This window comes from Melanostigma gelatinosum (assembly GCF_949748355.1).
Source record: "Melanostigma gelatinosum genome assembly, chromosome: 15".
Taxonomy (NCBI): Eukaryota; Metazoa; Chordata; class Actinopteri; order Perciformes; family Zoarcidae; genus Melanostigma; species Melanostigma gelatinosum.
Window position 1 is genome coordinate 9,277,940 of NC_136648.1, and position 18,297 is coordinate 9,296,236.

At 40.6% G+C, this 18,297-nt stretch overlaps 1 protein-coding gene across 1 annotated transcript; it reads right to left on the reverse strand.

The window, feature by feature from the left end:
• Positions 1-634: 634 nt before the first annotated feature.
• On the reverse strand, positions 635-17,862 carry vapal (VAMP (vesicle-associated membrane protein)-associated protein A, like). The gene is made up of 6 exons (XM_079284980.1): positions 17,701-17,862; positions 7,700-7,852; positions 5,299-5,402; positions 4,265-4,345; positions 2,084-2,266; positions 635-1,586 (listed from the first exon to the last, which is right to left on the reverse strand). The coding sequence occupies exons 1-6, from the start codon at positions 17,756-17,758 to the stop codon at positions 1,425-1,427; spliced, it is 741 nt and encodes a 246-aa protein (XP_079141106.1). The 5' UTR covers positions 17,759-17,862; the 3' UTR covers positions 635-1,424.
• Between the last annotated feature and the right edge of the window lie 435 nt (positions 17,863-18,297).

Sequence of the window (18,297 nt, forward strand, 5' to 3'; positions counted from 1 at the left end):
CTCGTGGTCTTTTCCCACGCTGGTCTGTCCTCCAGGAGACGGTATGAATCATACATCTCGCTTTAATTCAATGATTGCAGGTTTCACTTTTGGGGAAATTAAGACTCTTGTAAAGAAGGTTCTGTATTTTAGCCATCATGCTGAATTGAATTAAGTTTTGGGCCAAATGACCAGTGCAGCATTTTCCATCCAGCATTCTATGATGTGCCAAACTACCTTGGCAGAACAACCTAAATACTTTGTGCAAGGTGAAACCATTAAAATGTATAAGAATCTCCTCCCTTCACAACTTCCACTTTGATTAATCCTGTCAATAAACAAAGCATAACTCAACACTAGTCTTCAATTAAAGCTCGTAACAGAGCAGGAGTCTGAGGTTGTGAAGCATCTTCTAGTTCTGAGACTCTTTGCAACTGAAAGACATATTAGTAGAAATGTCACAAGTAATTAAAACGCATGGTTAGCTCACGTATTCTACGTTGTCCTTTTACTGAAAAAGAAACGGTGGAAAAACGGAGAGGAGAACCTGGCACACAAACAATACACTCATTTTATGGAATCAAATAATACTATTTAAGGGCGTATCATTGAAGGAGAGAGATAGGAAAAGACTGCTATCAAAACCGTATTGTTTTTCATTTTTATTTCTTCAATGCTTAATACCATGGGACAGGATTTCATTGAATGGAGACCTCATTCCAGTCAACATTTGCCTCAGAAGGAATATATGATTTGTATAATAATAATAATAATAATAATAATAATAATAATAATATAAAGTCTGCATTGGTGTGAGAAAAAGGAAAGGACAGAAACGTACAAGAAGGAGGCACCTATATTATCCCCAGCTGGACCTGAACATTCCAAGACAAGAAGTAGAAATTACAAACTGAACAAATTTACTTGAGAGGCAATCCAGCAACAGGTAGCAAGGTGTGTTTGATGGAAGTTCTCTCCTTTTTTGTTTAAAATGATTTAAAACATTTACAAGACACCTAACATTTCATTCAATTCCTATTAAAAACAATGGAGAGAGAAATAATGGATGGTTTGACTGCGTCTTGCCCATGGTTCACTCATCTTCCATGTTGACCAATAGCATACAACTTGCATTGTCCCACCACATTACCTGTATAATCCAGCCATCAAAAAACAGAAAACATTCACTTTTTTTGCCGCCTTTCTCATTCTCAACTCTCTGTGTGAACTTAACCGCGTGAGATTGTAAAAAGGCGACGCCTTTGAATGATGCTGTACAGATGTGTTCACTGTAGGCCACACTACCAATGATATGGCAAAGTCAACACAAAGACTTCTTGGTTTTTTTTTCCAGGCCTGTTTTATTCCGGAGCCGGGGCGGGTTGGGGTGGGGGGGCGGGGCGGGGCGGGGCGGGGGGGGATACGGCTGGCATGCACCTCCCAGTCTACAAGATGAACTTCCCTAGGAAGAATCCCATGAAGATGGCTGCTATCACGACGAGGAGGGAGGGCAGGGAGGCAGTGCTGGCTTCTCGGCCGAGGAGGCTAGTTGAGTTTGATGTCATGTGGTCTGAGCGAGGCATCTTTCTCATTCTGATGCCATCATCCTGTAACAGAGGGAGAGCAGGACACAGTCAACAGACCTGCACAATACAGGTTTACATGCATCAATCAAGATAAGCATTCTCAAACTTAGTGCCATTAGCATGACAGACAGCAGGTTACCAGCTAACGCTGGCTTGGGGCACACGGTGCAGCCGTAATTCGCGTTAACTGTGATATTAATTGGCACGTTTCTCATGAACTTACTGGGGAAAAAATAAACAGCCGACTCCTTTAGAGTATCTCTTAATACAACCGAACGCTTTGGTAGTGACTTGTCAATCACGCCCTTAATCGTGTCAATCATTTAGGCATCAACTCTCTTTTGGAGCCTCAAGTGGCCAGTCGAGGAATTGCAGTTTCTGGCTTCATTTTTCAGGCCCAGAGATTACTGCTTGGGCTAAAGATAAGCGACCAGAACGACAAAATGTGGTGTGATAAAAGGCCAATGAAACCAGAATGTTTCACCACGTTATGAATATCACGTATCCACAGATCTGACCTTTAATTGCCGGTTCTCATCAGCCATCTTGCTCATCTCAGATTGCAGCCTCTTGCACTTCTCCAGCATTTTCTTCATCTCTGGATCGTCTCCTGAGGCAGTTACAGGCACCGTGGCTGCTGATGAGTCGCCCTTCGCAAAGTTCATCAGAGGGGCTGCTTTGGTGGTCACCTCGACGTCATTCTGCCCAACAAGTAGAGGAGAGAAAGAGCCACTGATGTGAAATCCACCATGCCGTGAACTAAGTAGGGAGATCGCCCCCCCTAGACGGGAGCCTGTGCCAAAGAAAGGCCGCCTTCTCCGAAGCCCAGAAGCTCACAGTGGCTGATCAAAGAGACCAGAGAGGAAACGCGTCCCTCAAGAAGTCACGTTTGATGTGGCTTTGTTTTGTGAGACAGACAACATGGCGGCATGGGGAAATGAAGGGCTTTGTAATGGACATGCAACAACTGTAGTAACGGTAGATGAGGGTTGACAATCATCACACAGACAGGATATGATGTTATTATCCATTGTACCACCATCCAAGGCAAGCTGGTATTAAAGTCTATCAAGGCCCAGGTCTGTTTTTGTACGAAATAATAATGAACATTTAGGCACCTCAAAAGTACCGATGTGAGGGTCCCGGGCAACTATATGATCAAAGCTAAGTTAAAAAGACAAAATAAAAAACAATCCTGCACGCTGACAATCACTTGTGCTCACTTTATTTTAGCCTTTTTGGATCTCATACCTTCATTAGGTAAAAGAAGTGGTTGAGAGAGCGAGCGATTGTTTTCGGTTCCTTCACAAGTGAGATTTTGACACAAAGCATCCGTCTGTGAGACGGCAAGAACTGTGTAGTAATTGTTCACCAGCTTTCAGTACTTCACAGTATTTGGTACTCCAACAAACCAAAGTACGGGGTTTTACAGCTTATTACGCCGAAACACAAATCTTCCATATTATGACGTTACACCTCAAACTACATTGTCATCCTGCACATTTACATAATTAACATTTTACACATACTATACATGCTACATGTGCAAAAGCAGGAAGCAGAGAGCAGACACCGTGCTCACTGTTGAGCCTCTTAGCGTAAGCTAAATCTGGCGCCGGTGGCATTTTCACCTGAACTGTGAGGACCCGCTGAGCTGTCCAGCAGCACTGCTTATCTAAATCCTGATTACACTGAGTTCATTAATACAGACTCCCAATGTTCAGAGTCACCAGTTTATTATGACGCGCTGTTGAAGTTGACACTGTTAGAGAGGAGACGATTCAACTCTGTGGTACATTTTGATGCTGAGTTAGTGGAGTTGCTGCATCTCATTTATGACTATGGGGATAAAACACACTATAAAGTGGGCGTTTTGATTGCGCTGAAGGATGTCAATGTGTATTGTAAATTTCAACACTATGTATAAACCCTGAGCAGCTATGTGTGGTCCAACAATAAAAAAAACTTATTGGTGCACATTTCTCTGGAGGAGCCGTCTTCCCAGCATCGTACCATGCTTTTATTATATTTTGTCTTTTGCGCCATCTCCTTATTGTCTGCAGCAAGTCAAGGGTCGCAGATAGTTTTAATCGAGTAGTCAGAGAATAATAGCAAAAAAAATTATGAAACACAAGTTAAAAAAGCTTCCTGTTATGTAATTTAATCTTGAATGCAGCCCTGATTTTACTTGAAACAAGAGAAGAACATTCATTTATTATTAGATTTATGATTTGTAATTCATCCAATTCAATTTGAAAACTGACAAATATTGTTGAGATATTATTCTATTCAACTTTCTTTATTTGATTTGACAGTCAGTTGTTGACTTCATACATGCATTAATACAACTGTTGTCTACTTCAATAATTATGCTTTGGTCTTGAGGCGATGTAGTATTTATTTACCTAAAATAAACTGTACACAGACTGCACTGCTAGGTTCACAGCTATAATGTTACTGCTAACTTCATACTAGTGTTGCACGGTATACCGATACTAGAACGGTATCGCAATAATCATAATATATAATTTGACGTTATTGCTGTACAGCTTTTTGCCTTTATGGAAAGCTATGGTATTCTGGAAGGTTTTAAAGTTGAGCACTGGACAGAAATCCTTCAGAGACAGAAATCATACTTCAGTTGATGATTTAAATGAGGTGGAAATCAGCCGTTCTCAACGTGAGGCTGCATCTCTTACCACTTTGTCGTTTTCTGAAGGCAGCTCAAAGACGCATCTCAGCTTGGAATCCATGAGATCATCGGGTTTTGCATCTTTCCACTGGTGGAGATGAACAATGGGCATGTTATTCATCCACTAACAGCTGGATTCTATCTCCACACAGACACACTTCAACCTACATCTAGTATTATTATTATTATTACACACGCACACACACACACACAGTAGACATCTATGGACATAAAACATGCACAGCTTCATTTAAAAAACAGCTATAACCCCCTCGACTCATTTTACCACAAACACTGTCACAAGTGTACATTCCTCCACTGGTTTACGGTCTGTGTTTTTAAGAGTGACAAATTTCCATAACGTCAGCTCCTGAACTCTATTTTATACCCTCTATGACTCTCTATGTTTGGATTAAAAGTGCTCATAAAGCAGAGAATTGCTTTAAGTTAAAGAAATCATCTCTGTCATAAGTGGAAGGTGTAACACAGTCCATGTGATAAAGCAGAAACCTTATTAGATCCCAGTTCACTTATCAGGACCAGGGAGACCTTTGTTCCTCTACACTTCCTGGATGTTGCTTCTCATTCATGACAAGTCAGTTCATGAACAGGAACTTCAAGGTATGTGAATGTTTTACTGACTGTATGAGCCTTTGCTGTCCTCTGGTGGACGACTGAGAATGCTTCTCAATGCATCTGATGTGCTGCCATTGTGGCTTTATACAAGAGCAGAGCGCTTTACATATGAACTCTGCAGAATGACAATTACCCCGACATCACAGATGACCAATTTCAAAGAAAGAAAAAAAGATGTAGGAGTGTCATTTGACACTGAGGCGTTATAATAATATAATCTGTCTTTCTAAAGAACAGAAACCTCACTGTAATCTGTGTTTTTAAACAAGAATTGAAGATTGAATTAAAAGAAAAGCACCAACTTTAAATGCATCCTTATTACTGTGTGTTTGTATCTATATATTTATACGTCGGCGTTTTACTATACACATTTTAAACATCTTTAAGTAAATAAAAATTACTCACCAATGAATCCATGTCAGAAACATGTGATGGGGCAAAAATCGTCTGCACCATGAATTTATGTTTACTTTTCTCGTTGGGGTCATAATCAAAGGGCTGTAGCATGACTGCAAATTAAAGATGAACAATGTTAAAACATTTGAGTAGAGACATCTCTCTACAGGAAACATATCATATAAATAATCAGCATAATAAATCCCACAAATCAATTGTCAGTGACAACATTGATACCCAAAAGGTGAAACGGTAGCGCACACACACTGACTCTTTCCCTGCTTAAGGCTGGGACGTTGCCCTCCTCCCCTCGGAGTTTGTGTGATTCTGAGGAAGCAGGTCTGAGCTTCACTTTATCGGAGGCGCTGAAGTTACCATTAGCACGAACAATGAGCCACACGATGCTGGGATTTATGTTGAAGCAGAAGGTTTTGTGTTAGTTTCAGTTTTCCACCACTGATGAAGCAGACTAGAGGGCAGGTAGATTTCTTTCATGAAATATTATGACTTTATTCTAATCAAATCAAAATGTTATTCTTGACTTCACAGAGGACACATATTTGGGATATAGGGTTATGTTTCAGTTTCAATAGCCTGACACCATTAACCAATAACTAACTAGTGAGTTATTAAGAAAGACATGAGGAGGAGGAAGAATGCGTAAATCATGCCTGTATGTGTGTTGACTCAGCAGGGATAACATTAAAAATGTTGATCTACAAGAAAATAAACATTTGAAAGAGCCTGAGAGCCTTATTGCATTATATAGAGAACATGCGATTGTGGGCCAACCCTGGAAGTTAGCATCGCACTGGTTCCCTCGACAAAATGCCAACGGGAGTCTTTTTATTGGTTTTTGAATTATTGCAGAAAATAAGCTCTGTGGCAAACAAACAATTATGATACTTGTACATTTGGTTCAACAAGATAATCTTCACAAATGAACACCACTTCTATGATTTTTGAAGCATAAATGCAAAGGCCAGAGGTAAAAAGCTAACGTTAGGCTATAAACACATCACGGTCGGGTTACTACATTTAGTAGTGTCCTTTAGCCACTTGGAAGAAACCCTTTTCTTTTCTTAAAGACATCAACGCATTTAATGTTAATGTTTCAGAACAACAAGAAGATGATTTTAGTTTCAATGTTTGCTCTGAACTCAAAATATGGAATCATAGAATGTACATAACAGAACCTGTAACCTCAGTTAAAACAGTATGTCTGGGACCTCAAGTGACCTCAAGATGTGACCCTTTGAACCCGACAATTACCCGTCAAGTCCAGTACACAAATGACATGACTTCCATTTTCCTTAAATGCTCTGATTAAGGCCTCCACATAAGTTATGAATCTCCTGAAGCTCTCTGTGTGTGTGTGTGTGTGTGTGTGTGTGTGTGTGTGTGTGTGTGTGTGTGTGTGTGTGTGTGTGTGTGTGTGTGCTTCATCTTTGGGTGTTCAACATTGGAACTTTGTGTATTTGGGTTTCGCACGACAAACCAATACTGGTAATATGCATCCTCTCAAAAGACAATGTTAATAATCTCATTTTCCTAAATGAAATAAATGTTCACTTCAGAAAGCCAAAAATAAACAATGTTCTTTATGTAATGTGGAAATCTCAAGTTAGTACATTCTTCCCACACTTAAGGTCGAAGGCTGACATCTGATCACCCTCACGTTGTTTTATTTTATTCGTTAATAAATCATCTCCTAACCAATTTTAAGATGTTTATTTCTACCAATTGAATCCCGTGTATAAACAGTAACCCTCCAATCAGAAGTGTCCTATTAGTTTTGTTTAACAAAAAGATATTCACAGAAAATTTCCCTTCAAGTCTCTCATAAGACTTGAAGACATCTTCCTCTGCAGTATCTCCTTTTTGGAAATGAGCCTCATCTCTTTGCAAGATGCATTATGAAGCATCTGACTCCTTAGCCTTGTGTTACATACATTTATATTTTTAAATGCTAAAATACTGGATGGCACTTCCCACTTGCAGTATTTAACTGACAGAGTGAATTTAGAAAAAAAGAGTTGTTTGTAAGTTATCATTTTGGCCATTGAAGTTTCAAATGATGGTGACATCCCGACTCCACAGTCAGTTTCTGTCTAAATCCAGTTCTTACACTGCATCACGTAGTGAAGTGCAGCCTGGGGGACTTGATGATTGGGTAAAAATGTGTAAGTATCATAACCTTTTGTTTGCCACAAAGCTTTTTTTCAGCAATAATCCAAAATGTAATGGACAAAGTCTCATTGGCTTGTTCTAGAGGAAAATAGTGCTATGCTAACAAAAACACATCATCCCTGTAGCACTCTATTAACAACATGTTGAGGGGCTAAAGGAATGTATGGTCACTGAATTTAAAAGGGAATAAAGACTAATAATGAAAACAAAAAGAACTTACCAGAGATAATGACAGTTGCTCCGGGATCGATGACGCCGCTGTTTGGCCGTACACAGTATCTGCGCGGGGCAGTCGTCTTCACTTTGAAACAGACTTTTCTGTCAGAAGGGTTCCTCAGTTTCAGGTTGGTGGTGACTACATCTGTGAAAGGACCTGATGGACAAAGAAAGACAAGCACATTATTATCTCTATATCATATAGTACACTCTTCTCCTGTGTAAACTGTAAAAGGGAAAATAAAGAACGACAAAAGTATCCTTGTAGCAAAACTTAAAGAAACTGCTGCTGCATTAAATTGCAATAGAGACAGAAATCCCCAGGGCCTTTAGAATACCTCTAGAATGGTAAATATGTTGCGTGTTTACAGTGAAACAGCAGAAATAGAGTCAATTCAATATTTCAAGTTATATCTCACCACTGAAAGGCCGATAATGCCGACAGTATTTTAGTGCCAAAGACTTTTATAAAACTACCGCCAGGGTACAACTCAAATAGGCCTGTATGATTAAGAGGACTAATTGAATAGGGACTTCCTTGGCTTGAAGCTGGATTGCAGGAGCTTTACCGTACAGTATCCGACTTTGATAAGTCATATCTCGTCAAAAACACAAATGGATGCCAAGTAAAACATTTAGAAACAACCTTACAATTAGCCTCAGAGGTCTTGAAAGGAATGTGTCCCATGATCAGTGTTTTTTCCTGCACAGAAAACAACCAGGCGGTAGTAAACTTCTATCCCACCTCGAGATCTCTACAAAACTCTGATGGGTGCCTTCATGGAAAACACAAAATGTTGCACATGGGGGATTTCTGTAAATGTGTGAAGGCAGCGGCATTACAGCACCGTGGTGGAGCTGTATCCTAATCAGCATAGTGAACTGGGTGCTGCCAAAACTGTCAGAGAGAAAGGAAAGAGCCAGCTGGTTTTGGCTGGAGCGCTGAAAAGTGGGAGCCAGCCCTGAAGTGTGTCACCGACTGACTGAGCGAGTGATCCCGAGCAGTCTATAATCACACTTTTGGGGCATCAAAGCTTGAGTGAGGAATATTCTACGACATTTGAGAGAGAGAGAGACACACAAGAGAGAGCGTCAGAGGAGACCTTCTTTCTCTTTAAGAGAGTCAGTCGCCTCTCACCCTTCACTCTGTCAGTAAGAGAAACAGATCTCAGTCAGACATACAGCTGATAGAAAAAGGTTGTTTTTGTTCTCTGGTGGAGTAAAACTTCTGCTGCCATTGTGTCTTTATACGCAAACCTTCCCATTGCTCAACCGGTAGCACAGAACCCTCGGTCCCGTTCAGTCAGGAGTACCACAGACAGTCTAGCAGGATTTCTTTCTCCCTATGAATTTTCTCTTATTTGTCCTCCCCTCCTGGGCCATCGGGCTTGAGCTCCAGTAAGACAATGACAGCACAAGCTGTCAAACTTTCCTCAAATTGTACTTTAAGAAGAGAGATGACGACAAATCGAGACATCACTGATTTCCTTTTAATTGAAATGAAGACAACTACAAAATGTGCAATCATCACACGTTATAAATTACAGTGATGGCCTTTAGAAACAAATATCCTCATATGAAAAGGTCTTTAAGCTAATTCATAAATAGACTGTAGCCTATGAGGAGTCTTCAAACAAAAGATCTGGCTTTGTTGATACTGTCCGCTTCAGTACCCAGATTAAAATTGTTTCACAGGATATAGTTTCAGTATTTGTGGTCATATTCTTAGTCTCGAACATAACTTAACCATGGCATGCGATATGCAACTTCAGTACACTTTAGGAACAAATATAACGATACTAACAATCACTTTTTACTAAATCATCATCAGGTGTCTCTTGTGCCCTAACCAACAAGAATAGTAAAAAAAAAAAAAAAAGTGATAAAGTTTTCTTCAGGATTAACTGATTCAAAATGTTATTGTGACTTTGGACTCCTTTGCACCGTTTTCATACATTACAACAAAATATTAAAGCATTTCAATATTCTTTCTAGTCTCCCACCTAGGGCTGGGCGATATGGCCTAAAAAAAAAATCTCAGATTTTTTTACAAAAAATCCGATTCACGATTTAAATCGATTTTTTTCCCCCAAAATTTTTTGCAGATGACAGAAGCTGTTGAAAACAATTTTTTCTTTTATTTTGTGATGATTTTCCCAAGTAGGTTGATAAAAATAAAGTGCAAACAAAACCTGAACATTGTAGAAAGGTGCCTGTAGTATACAAAAAGTATTTGGTCACTCTTTTGTTTGCCTGAATCATTTAAATATAAAATTAAATTAAACATAACATTAAATGGCATTAAATAGTAGCCTTCCATTGTAAACAACTGTGCAAATGTAACTTTTTACAGTAAGCTTTTCTAACTGAATACACTGATACAAACACAGCATGAAATAAAATGTATATGACCTAGGGCTGGGCGATAAATCGATTTAATCGATTAATTCGAATGTGTGCTTTAAGGCGATGTGTTTTATTGAAAATCGAGAAAATCGCCCCCACCCCTTTTTCCCGTAGTAGAGTGCGCGCGCATTGTTTACAAACTAAAACAATGGCGGCCAGCAGCTTCACTGCTGCCGCCGCCACCTCACAAAAACAACCCAGCATTTTGGAGACATTCACCAACTGTACTCCGCATGAGAAGAAGAGTGCCCGGTGGAAAGCCATCACGGATGCAGTCGCGATGTATATCGCAAAAGATATGGTGCCCATATACACCGTGGAAAAGCCGGGGTTTATTCACCGTCTCAAAGCTTTGGACCCCAGGTACGTGCTACCAAGCCGTAAACATTTTTCTGACGTTGCCTTGCCTCGGCTGTACAATAGTACACGCCAAAGGATCTCTGCGGAGCTGGAGGGGATGTCATTCTACTCCGCAACAACTGACCTGTGGTCCAGCAGGTTGACCCAGACACCGATCCACTTGACTGGTGGAAGCGTCACCAACTTAACTTTCCAAGGCTAAGTACTTTAGCAAAGAAATACCTCTCTGTGCCAGCTACAAGTGCCCCCTCTGAGAGGCTTTTCAGTGTGTGGGGGGGGCATTGTTACATGCCACCGTGCATGCCTGAAGCCAGAGGTAGTAGACAGGCTTGTCTTCCTGGCAAAAAATATTTAGAAAAAACATGCACTACTGTTTAATACTGTTGGTTATGTTGTGAATGCACTTGATTTTGTTTACATGCACTTATTTACTGTGCAAAATATGTTATGTTGATGTTAGATCAGATGTTGCACTTTTGAAAATGTGAATGTTAAAGGGTCATATACATTTTATTTCATGCTGTGTTTGTATCAGTGTATTCAGTTAGAAAAGCTTACTGTAAAAAGTTACATTTGCACAGTTGTTTACAATGGAAGGCTACTATTTAATGCCATTTAATGTTATGTTTAATTTAATTTTATATTTAAATGATTCAGGCAAACAAAAGAGTGACCAAATACTTTTTGTATACTACAGGCACCTTTCTACAATGTTCAGGTTTTGTTTGCACTTTATTTTTATCAACCTACTTGGGAAAATCATCACAAAATAAAAGAAAAAATTGTTTTCAACAGCTTCTGTCATCTGCAAAAAATTTTGGGGGAAAAAAATCGATTTAAATCGTGAATCGGATTTTTTGTAAAAAAATCGGAGATTTTTTTTTTAGGCCATATCGCCCAGCCCTAATATGACCCTTTAACATTCACATTTTCAAAAGTGCAACATCTGATCTAACATCAACATAACATATTTTGCACAGTAAATAAGTGCATGTAAACAAAATCAAGTGCATTCACAACATAACCAACAGTATTAAACAGTAGTGCATGTTTTTTCTAAATATTTTTTGCCAGGAAGACAAGCCTGTCTACTACCTCTGGCTTCAGGCATGCACGGTGGCATGTAACAATGCCCCCCCCCACACACTGAAAAGCCTCTCAGAGGGGGCACTTGTAGCTGGCACAGAGAGGTATTTCTTTGCTAAAGTACTTAGCCTTGGAAAGTTAAGTTGGTGACGCTTCCACCAGTCAAGTGGATCGGTGTCTGGGTCAACCTGCTGGACCACAGGTCAGTTGTTGCGGAGTAGAATGACATCCCCTCCAGCTCCGCAGAGATCCTTTGGCGTGTACTATTGTACAGCCGAGGCAAGGCAACGTCAGAAAAATGTTTACGGCTTGGTAGCACGTACCTGGGGTCCAAAGCTTTGAGACGGTGAATAAACCCCGGCTTTTCCACGGTGTATATGGGCACCATATCTTTTGCGATATACATCGCGACTGCATCCGTGATGGCTTTCCACCGGGCACTCTTCTTCTCATGCGGAGTACAGTTGGTGAATGTCTCCAAAATGCTGGGTTGTTTTTGTGAGGTGGCGGCGGCAGCAGTGAAGCTGCTGGCCGCCATTGTTTTAGTTTGTAAACAATGCGCGCGCACTCTACTACGGGAAAAAGGGGTGGGGGCGATTTTCTCGATTTTCAATAAAACACATCGCCTTAAAGCACACATTCGAATTAATCGATTAAATCGATTTATCGCCCAGCCCTACTCCCACCATTCGTTTGTTTTACAGCTTGGTTGCTCAAGAGTTCACAAAGCTCACATTCAGCCTTAGTTCACACCCAGTGCTCAGAGAGATAAGAAGCAATGCATGACCAGATTGGAGTTAGTCTACCCAGCTAAAGCCAACGTGTCGAGTTATAGGAATGACTGGGGCGTTGTTTTCAACACAGGTGTGTCACAAAGGCATTCCTACAAACCTGAAGAACCTAATTTGCCACATTTCTGTGCACATTCCCCGCTTCCAACATCTTAGTTTTTCCCTGCATATCGGTTTTAAGCTAGAGGAAGAACATCCGAGATGTCTCCTGCTGTGGACATACCAGCTTATTCTAACAAAGATAGTAAGAGCTCATTTACATTTTTGAAGGAATGTAAATGTAACTTGGGGACAGCTCAAACGTACCTGGCAGGCATGATAATTACAGCTTATAAACCTTTCCTCTTCCCTTTGCACATGCCTGAAGTAGGGCTGGGCGATATGGCCTAAAAAAAAAATCTCCGATTTTTTTACAAAAAATCCGATTCACGATTTAAATCGATTTTTTTCCCCCAAAATTTTTTGCAGATGACAGAAGCTGTTGAAAACAATTTTTTCTTTTATTTTGTGATGATTTTCCCAAGTAGGTTGATAAAAATAAAGTGCAAACAAAACCTGAACATTGTAGAAAGGTGCCTGTAGTATACAAAAAGTATTTGGTCACTCTTTTGTTTGCCTGAATCATTTAAATATAAAATTAAATTAAACATAACATTAAATGGCATTAAATAGTAGCCTTCCATTGTAAACAACTGTGCAAATGTAACTTTTTACAGTAAGCTTTTCTAACTGAATACACTGATACAAACACAGCATGAAATAAAATGTATATGACCCTTTAACATTCACATTTTCAAAAGTGCAACATCTGATCTAACATCAACATAACATATTTTGCACAGTAAATAAGTGCATGTAAACAAAATCAAGTGCATTCACAACATAACCAACAGTATTAAACAGTAGTGCATGTTTTTTCTAAATATTTTTTGCCAGGAAGACAAGCCTGTCTACTACCTCTGGCTTCAGGCATGCACGGTGGCATGTAACAATGCCCCCCCCCCACACACTGAAAAGCCTCTCAGAGGGGGCACTTGTAGCTGGCACAGAGAGGTATTTCTTTGCTAAAGTACTTAGCCTTGGAAAGTTAAGTTGGTGACGCTTCCACCAGTCAAGTGGATCGGTGTCTGGGTCAACCTGCTGGACCACAGGTCAGTTGTTGCGGAGTAGAATGACATCCCCTCCAGCTCCGCAGAGATCCTTTGGCGTGTACTATTGTACAGCCGAGGCAAGGCAACGTCAGAAAAATGTTTACGGCTTGGTAGCACGTACCTGGGGTCCAAAGCTTTGAGACGGTGAATAAACCCCGGCTTTTCCACGGTGTATATGGGCACCATATCTTTTGCGATATACATCGCGACTGCATCCGTGATGGCTTTCCACCGGGCACTCTTCTTCTCATGCGGAGTACAGTTGGTGAATGTCTCCAAAATGCTGGGTTGTTTTTGTGAGGTGGCGGCGGCAGCAGTGAAGCTGCTGGCCGCCATTGTTTTAGTTTGTAAACAATGCGCGCGCACTCTACTACGGGAAAAAGGGGTGGGGGCGATTTTCTCGATTTTCAATAAAACACATCGCCTTAAAGCACACATTCGAATTAATCGATTAAATCGATTTATCGCCCAGCCCTAGCCTGAAGCCATTCTACTATCCTGTACTTGGTGGTGGGCCAAGAGAAGCATCAGTTTATTTATCAAACAGGTTTGTGTCACACAGACACAATAAAAACATGCAGACCTAAGACAACAGTGTAATTTCTGCAGGAAAGAATTTAAGGTTGACTGAGATAAATCTCTACACTAGGTGGTAATGTGAGCTGGTGCTGGGCTGTATACCGATCCATGCCGTTTTAATTTCCCTGATATACATTTTTCATATACCGGGAATATCCAGGAAGAGCGCTACGGTCGGAGAGAGCAGAGAGTGCATTAACTGCGTACCCTTCTCACTCATGGTAATAACTTACACAACAATTAATAACCCACAACTAACTCTCTTTAACAGGGTAAAGCACCATGGCACGCAACAATTTGTGACACGTAAACAATTTGTGACACGTAAACAATTTGCAAAACTAATAATTGTATATTCACAAATTCACACCACCAAACGGCATCCTGGGTAACATTACAGCTGCTATCTGGCAGCATAAGAATCTGTTACCAGCTCAGGGAGGCTCCGTCGCTACTACGCATTCAAGAACAGAAAAGAGAAGGATGGAGAGAGAGAGAGACCAGAGATGCACTGGAAGAACCGTGTCTGTCAAAATACATCACTGGTGTTGCCAGTGGTGCTAAAACTAACAATCTCTGTCACAAAACATGATGGATTATCAAGAGTGTGATTATGATGGTTGGATTCGCCCCAGTGAAACAGCGAAGACAAAGGGTCAGACATCGCTCGTTAGAGGCATTTCCCCGTGGCATATGACAGGAAAGCAAGCAGTGGAACAGTCCACCTATGCACTATTAAATAAGACTTCTAAAAAAACTTCTATCCTAACATTATACCAACAACGCCGACACAGTCACCCTCTTTTCTAGAACAACAGACCTCTGGTCAGTTTATAGTATTCAAACAAATATCTTAAAATATTTTGTTTTGAAAAGACCGAAATATTTGTATATTCCATGTATTCCTGACTGTAGAATAAGTCACCATAAACCTCCATAAAGGCCCAGTCATGCAAAAACAATAAAAAAAATACTGTGATATACCGTGAAAGACCATAAAGAATCTTAAAAAATACCGCGATACAGATTTTTGATCAGCATTAGGAGTAGGCATTACTATATCAGTACTGAAACAGAAAAGCAGTTATGCACATCAGATATACACCCACATAGCCTGCCTCTATTGCCTAACTCTGCGATGCCACCTTTGCTCGAGCAGCGTTAGCACCATTTCTCTCATCTTGTTGCATGTATGCTGAGTTAGGGTCCCCCAGGCCAGGCCTATTCTAAAAATACCAGCCAAGGAAAGGAGGGCTGCCCCCTCTAGCCTGCTGGAGGAATCCCAGCAGAGGCTCCAGACCAGCTCTCAGATACACGCGGACAAATTTAGCACGGCCTCTGTGACAGTCAAGAAGCTGTGGTCATCTTCCTTCTCCTCGTATTGTTTTACAAAAGGCAGAATAGGAACCATTTCATTTTCCTCTGTGATCCTCCTGAAGTACAGAAAACCTCCCAAACTGAGTGATCCTTTCTCTTTGACCAATCTATCATTTAAGTTAAAACCATGGGAAGATTAGTCTGGGTCAAGGTGCATAAACTATTTGTATAACACATTGTATTCAGACTCAAGTCTGCATTAATGAGAGGTTAAGAGGACTATCCAAATTGTACTCTGGTGTAACTTTAAGTCAGCTTGCTAGTTATGCTCATACTAAGCAGAAATAGAACTGGTCAACAAATCATTATCAATTAATGATGATCGGCTTCGTCTTAACTTTGTAATTTTGCCTTGCATCCATTCCAGAACACAGAGGTTAAAAGTTGAACCTGTCCTGATAACAGAAAATGAAACCGTGTGACTAATCAGAAAAACAATCTACCTAAATCAGATAAAAGTAGGAGGTACACTCTGATCTGATTTTGACAGACCATGCCTCTGCCATCAGACTAAAGGAAACATCAATGTAAGGTTCAGCTGAGAACAAACATTAATTCATGTATTTGGGTTTACATCTTGACCGCTCTATTTCAAACTTGTATCTATTCAAACTGAGCCGACTAGTGCAGCCAGACACCTAGTCTTAAACATTGCACTACTTCACTGAAGAAGTTGTCTGTTAAAGCACAAACAACCTGTTGCACAACATTAATGAAAGTTTGATCAGGTTTAAAGTCAATACTACCGTTTGTATTTGAACCAGCTAGTTTTAAACTTAACATGAGTTTTGTTTATCTTAAGCTGTATATCTTTGTAATTTATTTGACTGGCAGGCTCTATTCACCACCACAAGTCCTGCACCTGATAAAGCATTCACAGATCTACCAGTGACAAAAAAAAAATTTTTTGAACTGGTGACCTCTCCAACAAGCCTGTCATGTCCAGGCTACAATCAGTATCCACTCATATCCACCGAGTCCTTACTGACGATCAGCATCGTAGGATAACCGAGACAAAGGGCTGGTTCTAAAAAAGTGGTACATTCAGCAACAATAAAACCACACTGACAATAATACCTGCAACAAGGAAAGAGAACACAAGGAAATAGTTCTGGAATAAATGAATAATGGGGAAGTGATGATGGCCTGGGACTGTTTGGGGAAAAACTCATCACCTTGGCAGACTAGCTAGTTAAACCTGAAACTTGTAACCACTGTAGCTTGTAACAATAGAGTTTTACTGTTGGCTGTTATTTCAATCACTTATAATTGTCACTTCACAACGAGAGCAACAGTTGAAATCATACAAATGTCAAACTTAAAATACACCATTGATAGGTCTAACAACGGCAAAACAAGGCAGTTTGTTGTTTGAGAGTAGCTAAGAATGTAACCTTGATAGCTTAACGTTAGATATCAACTTTGGCATTAGCCTGGCTTCCATTAGCCAACGGTTAACAGACACATTGAACGTTATATCATCAAGCAATCAGTGGTACTCTGATGTGTGGATTACTTTGGTTTCCTATGAATGAGTTGGGATAACTCTAGTGTTCGTTGACACATCTACTGAGCATATATATAACGTCAATTAACGGTTGGAAGTTAGGAAAATGGAACTAACGTGAGCTAACGTCTATTGGTTGTTAACCGTAGTAAGCCAAGTTTGTCATTCAAACTGCCAGTTACTTTTACCAGTTTAACACAGCAAAGTGTCTGCGCGAGGCGTCTCAGTTTGGCCACTTAACGTTATATGTGTCGCTTGAAAAAAACTTAATTCCCTTCTCCCAGCATTACCTCCGGGTTATGAGTTGTAAGTGAATAGGCTCAGTCCAAAGGAAACAACAGTTTGCTGTGGCTAACCCCACTAGCAACAGCATAACGTTAGTAGCTCATGTTAGCTGCTAAACACAAACATAGTGCGCTGTGTGTTCACTTCCATTCCGTTTAACAACCACTGGAAGTTGCCCCACGTTCTTCCACTTCTTCGCAAGGTGTTGTCAGTTAGCGTTCGCTGGTCCTAAATATGGCAAATGGTCAAAAAGACACGCCACGCCGGCTATCCACGTCACTACAGCGCGAGGAGGATACAGCGGCCCGTTCTTGTCCCTAGCTAACTTAAAATGGCGGTGAATGCTAGCTAGCTTCGCTAGCAAAGAAATTCGCTTGAGAGTGTGAAATCGCTCCAGTTCAGGTATTTCTCCACCACTACTCGCTGGACATTTGACATGTCAAGAAAATGTCGATTTACCTACCTTTAAATTTGAGGTCGCAGGGAGGGTCAAGAACAAGGATCTGATCCAACTTTGACATGTTTAGCTTGTGGGGATGCACTTGATTTCAGTATCAGGGAATAACTGACAAGTGGAAATTCTAGCTCCCCTGCTGCCACTACTGAGTCAAATGCTGACTGAGCTCTGCGAACGAGCATGTGGGTACAACAACTTCGAGAACGCGCGAGTGCACAACCCTGTTGCGCGCCCTCGTGGCTCAGCAACTGAATATGGTGATGTGATTATGGTACATTTATCTAGTTACACTGCGGGTACACACTGAGAAGAAGAAACATACTGTAATTAAAGGAGCACGAGTCCTTACTTCACCCGTGGACATTTTAATGCAAGTTAGTTAGTCCATGTTTGTGGTTTAAATAATAATGTGCTGGTATTTTGACATATTTATTCTATCCTATAGTTAAATCCATCTCCAGGACAATACGTGGAGACCTCCCCTGTGTAAACGGAGAGTAATCCTCTGCAGTGTACTGAATAGGACTCTGGGAGTGTTCTTCTCTGCCTGTAATTTGTGCGGTTCACAGCTTTTTAGAAGGTTAACTGAAACATATATGTGCA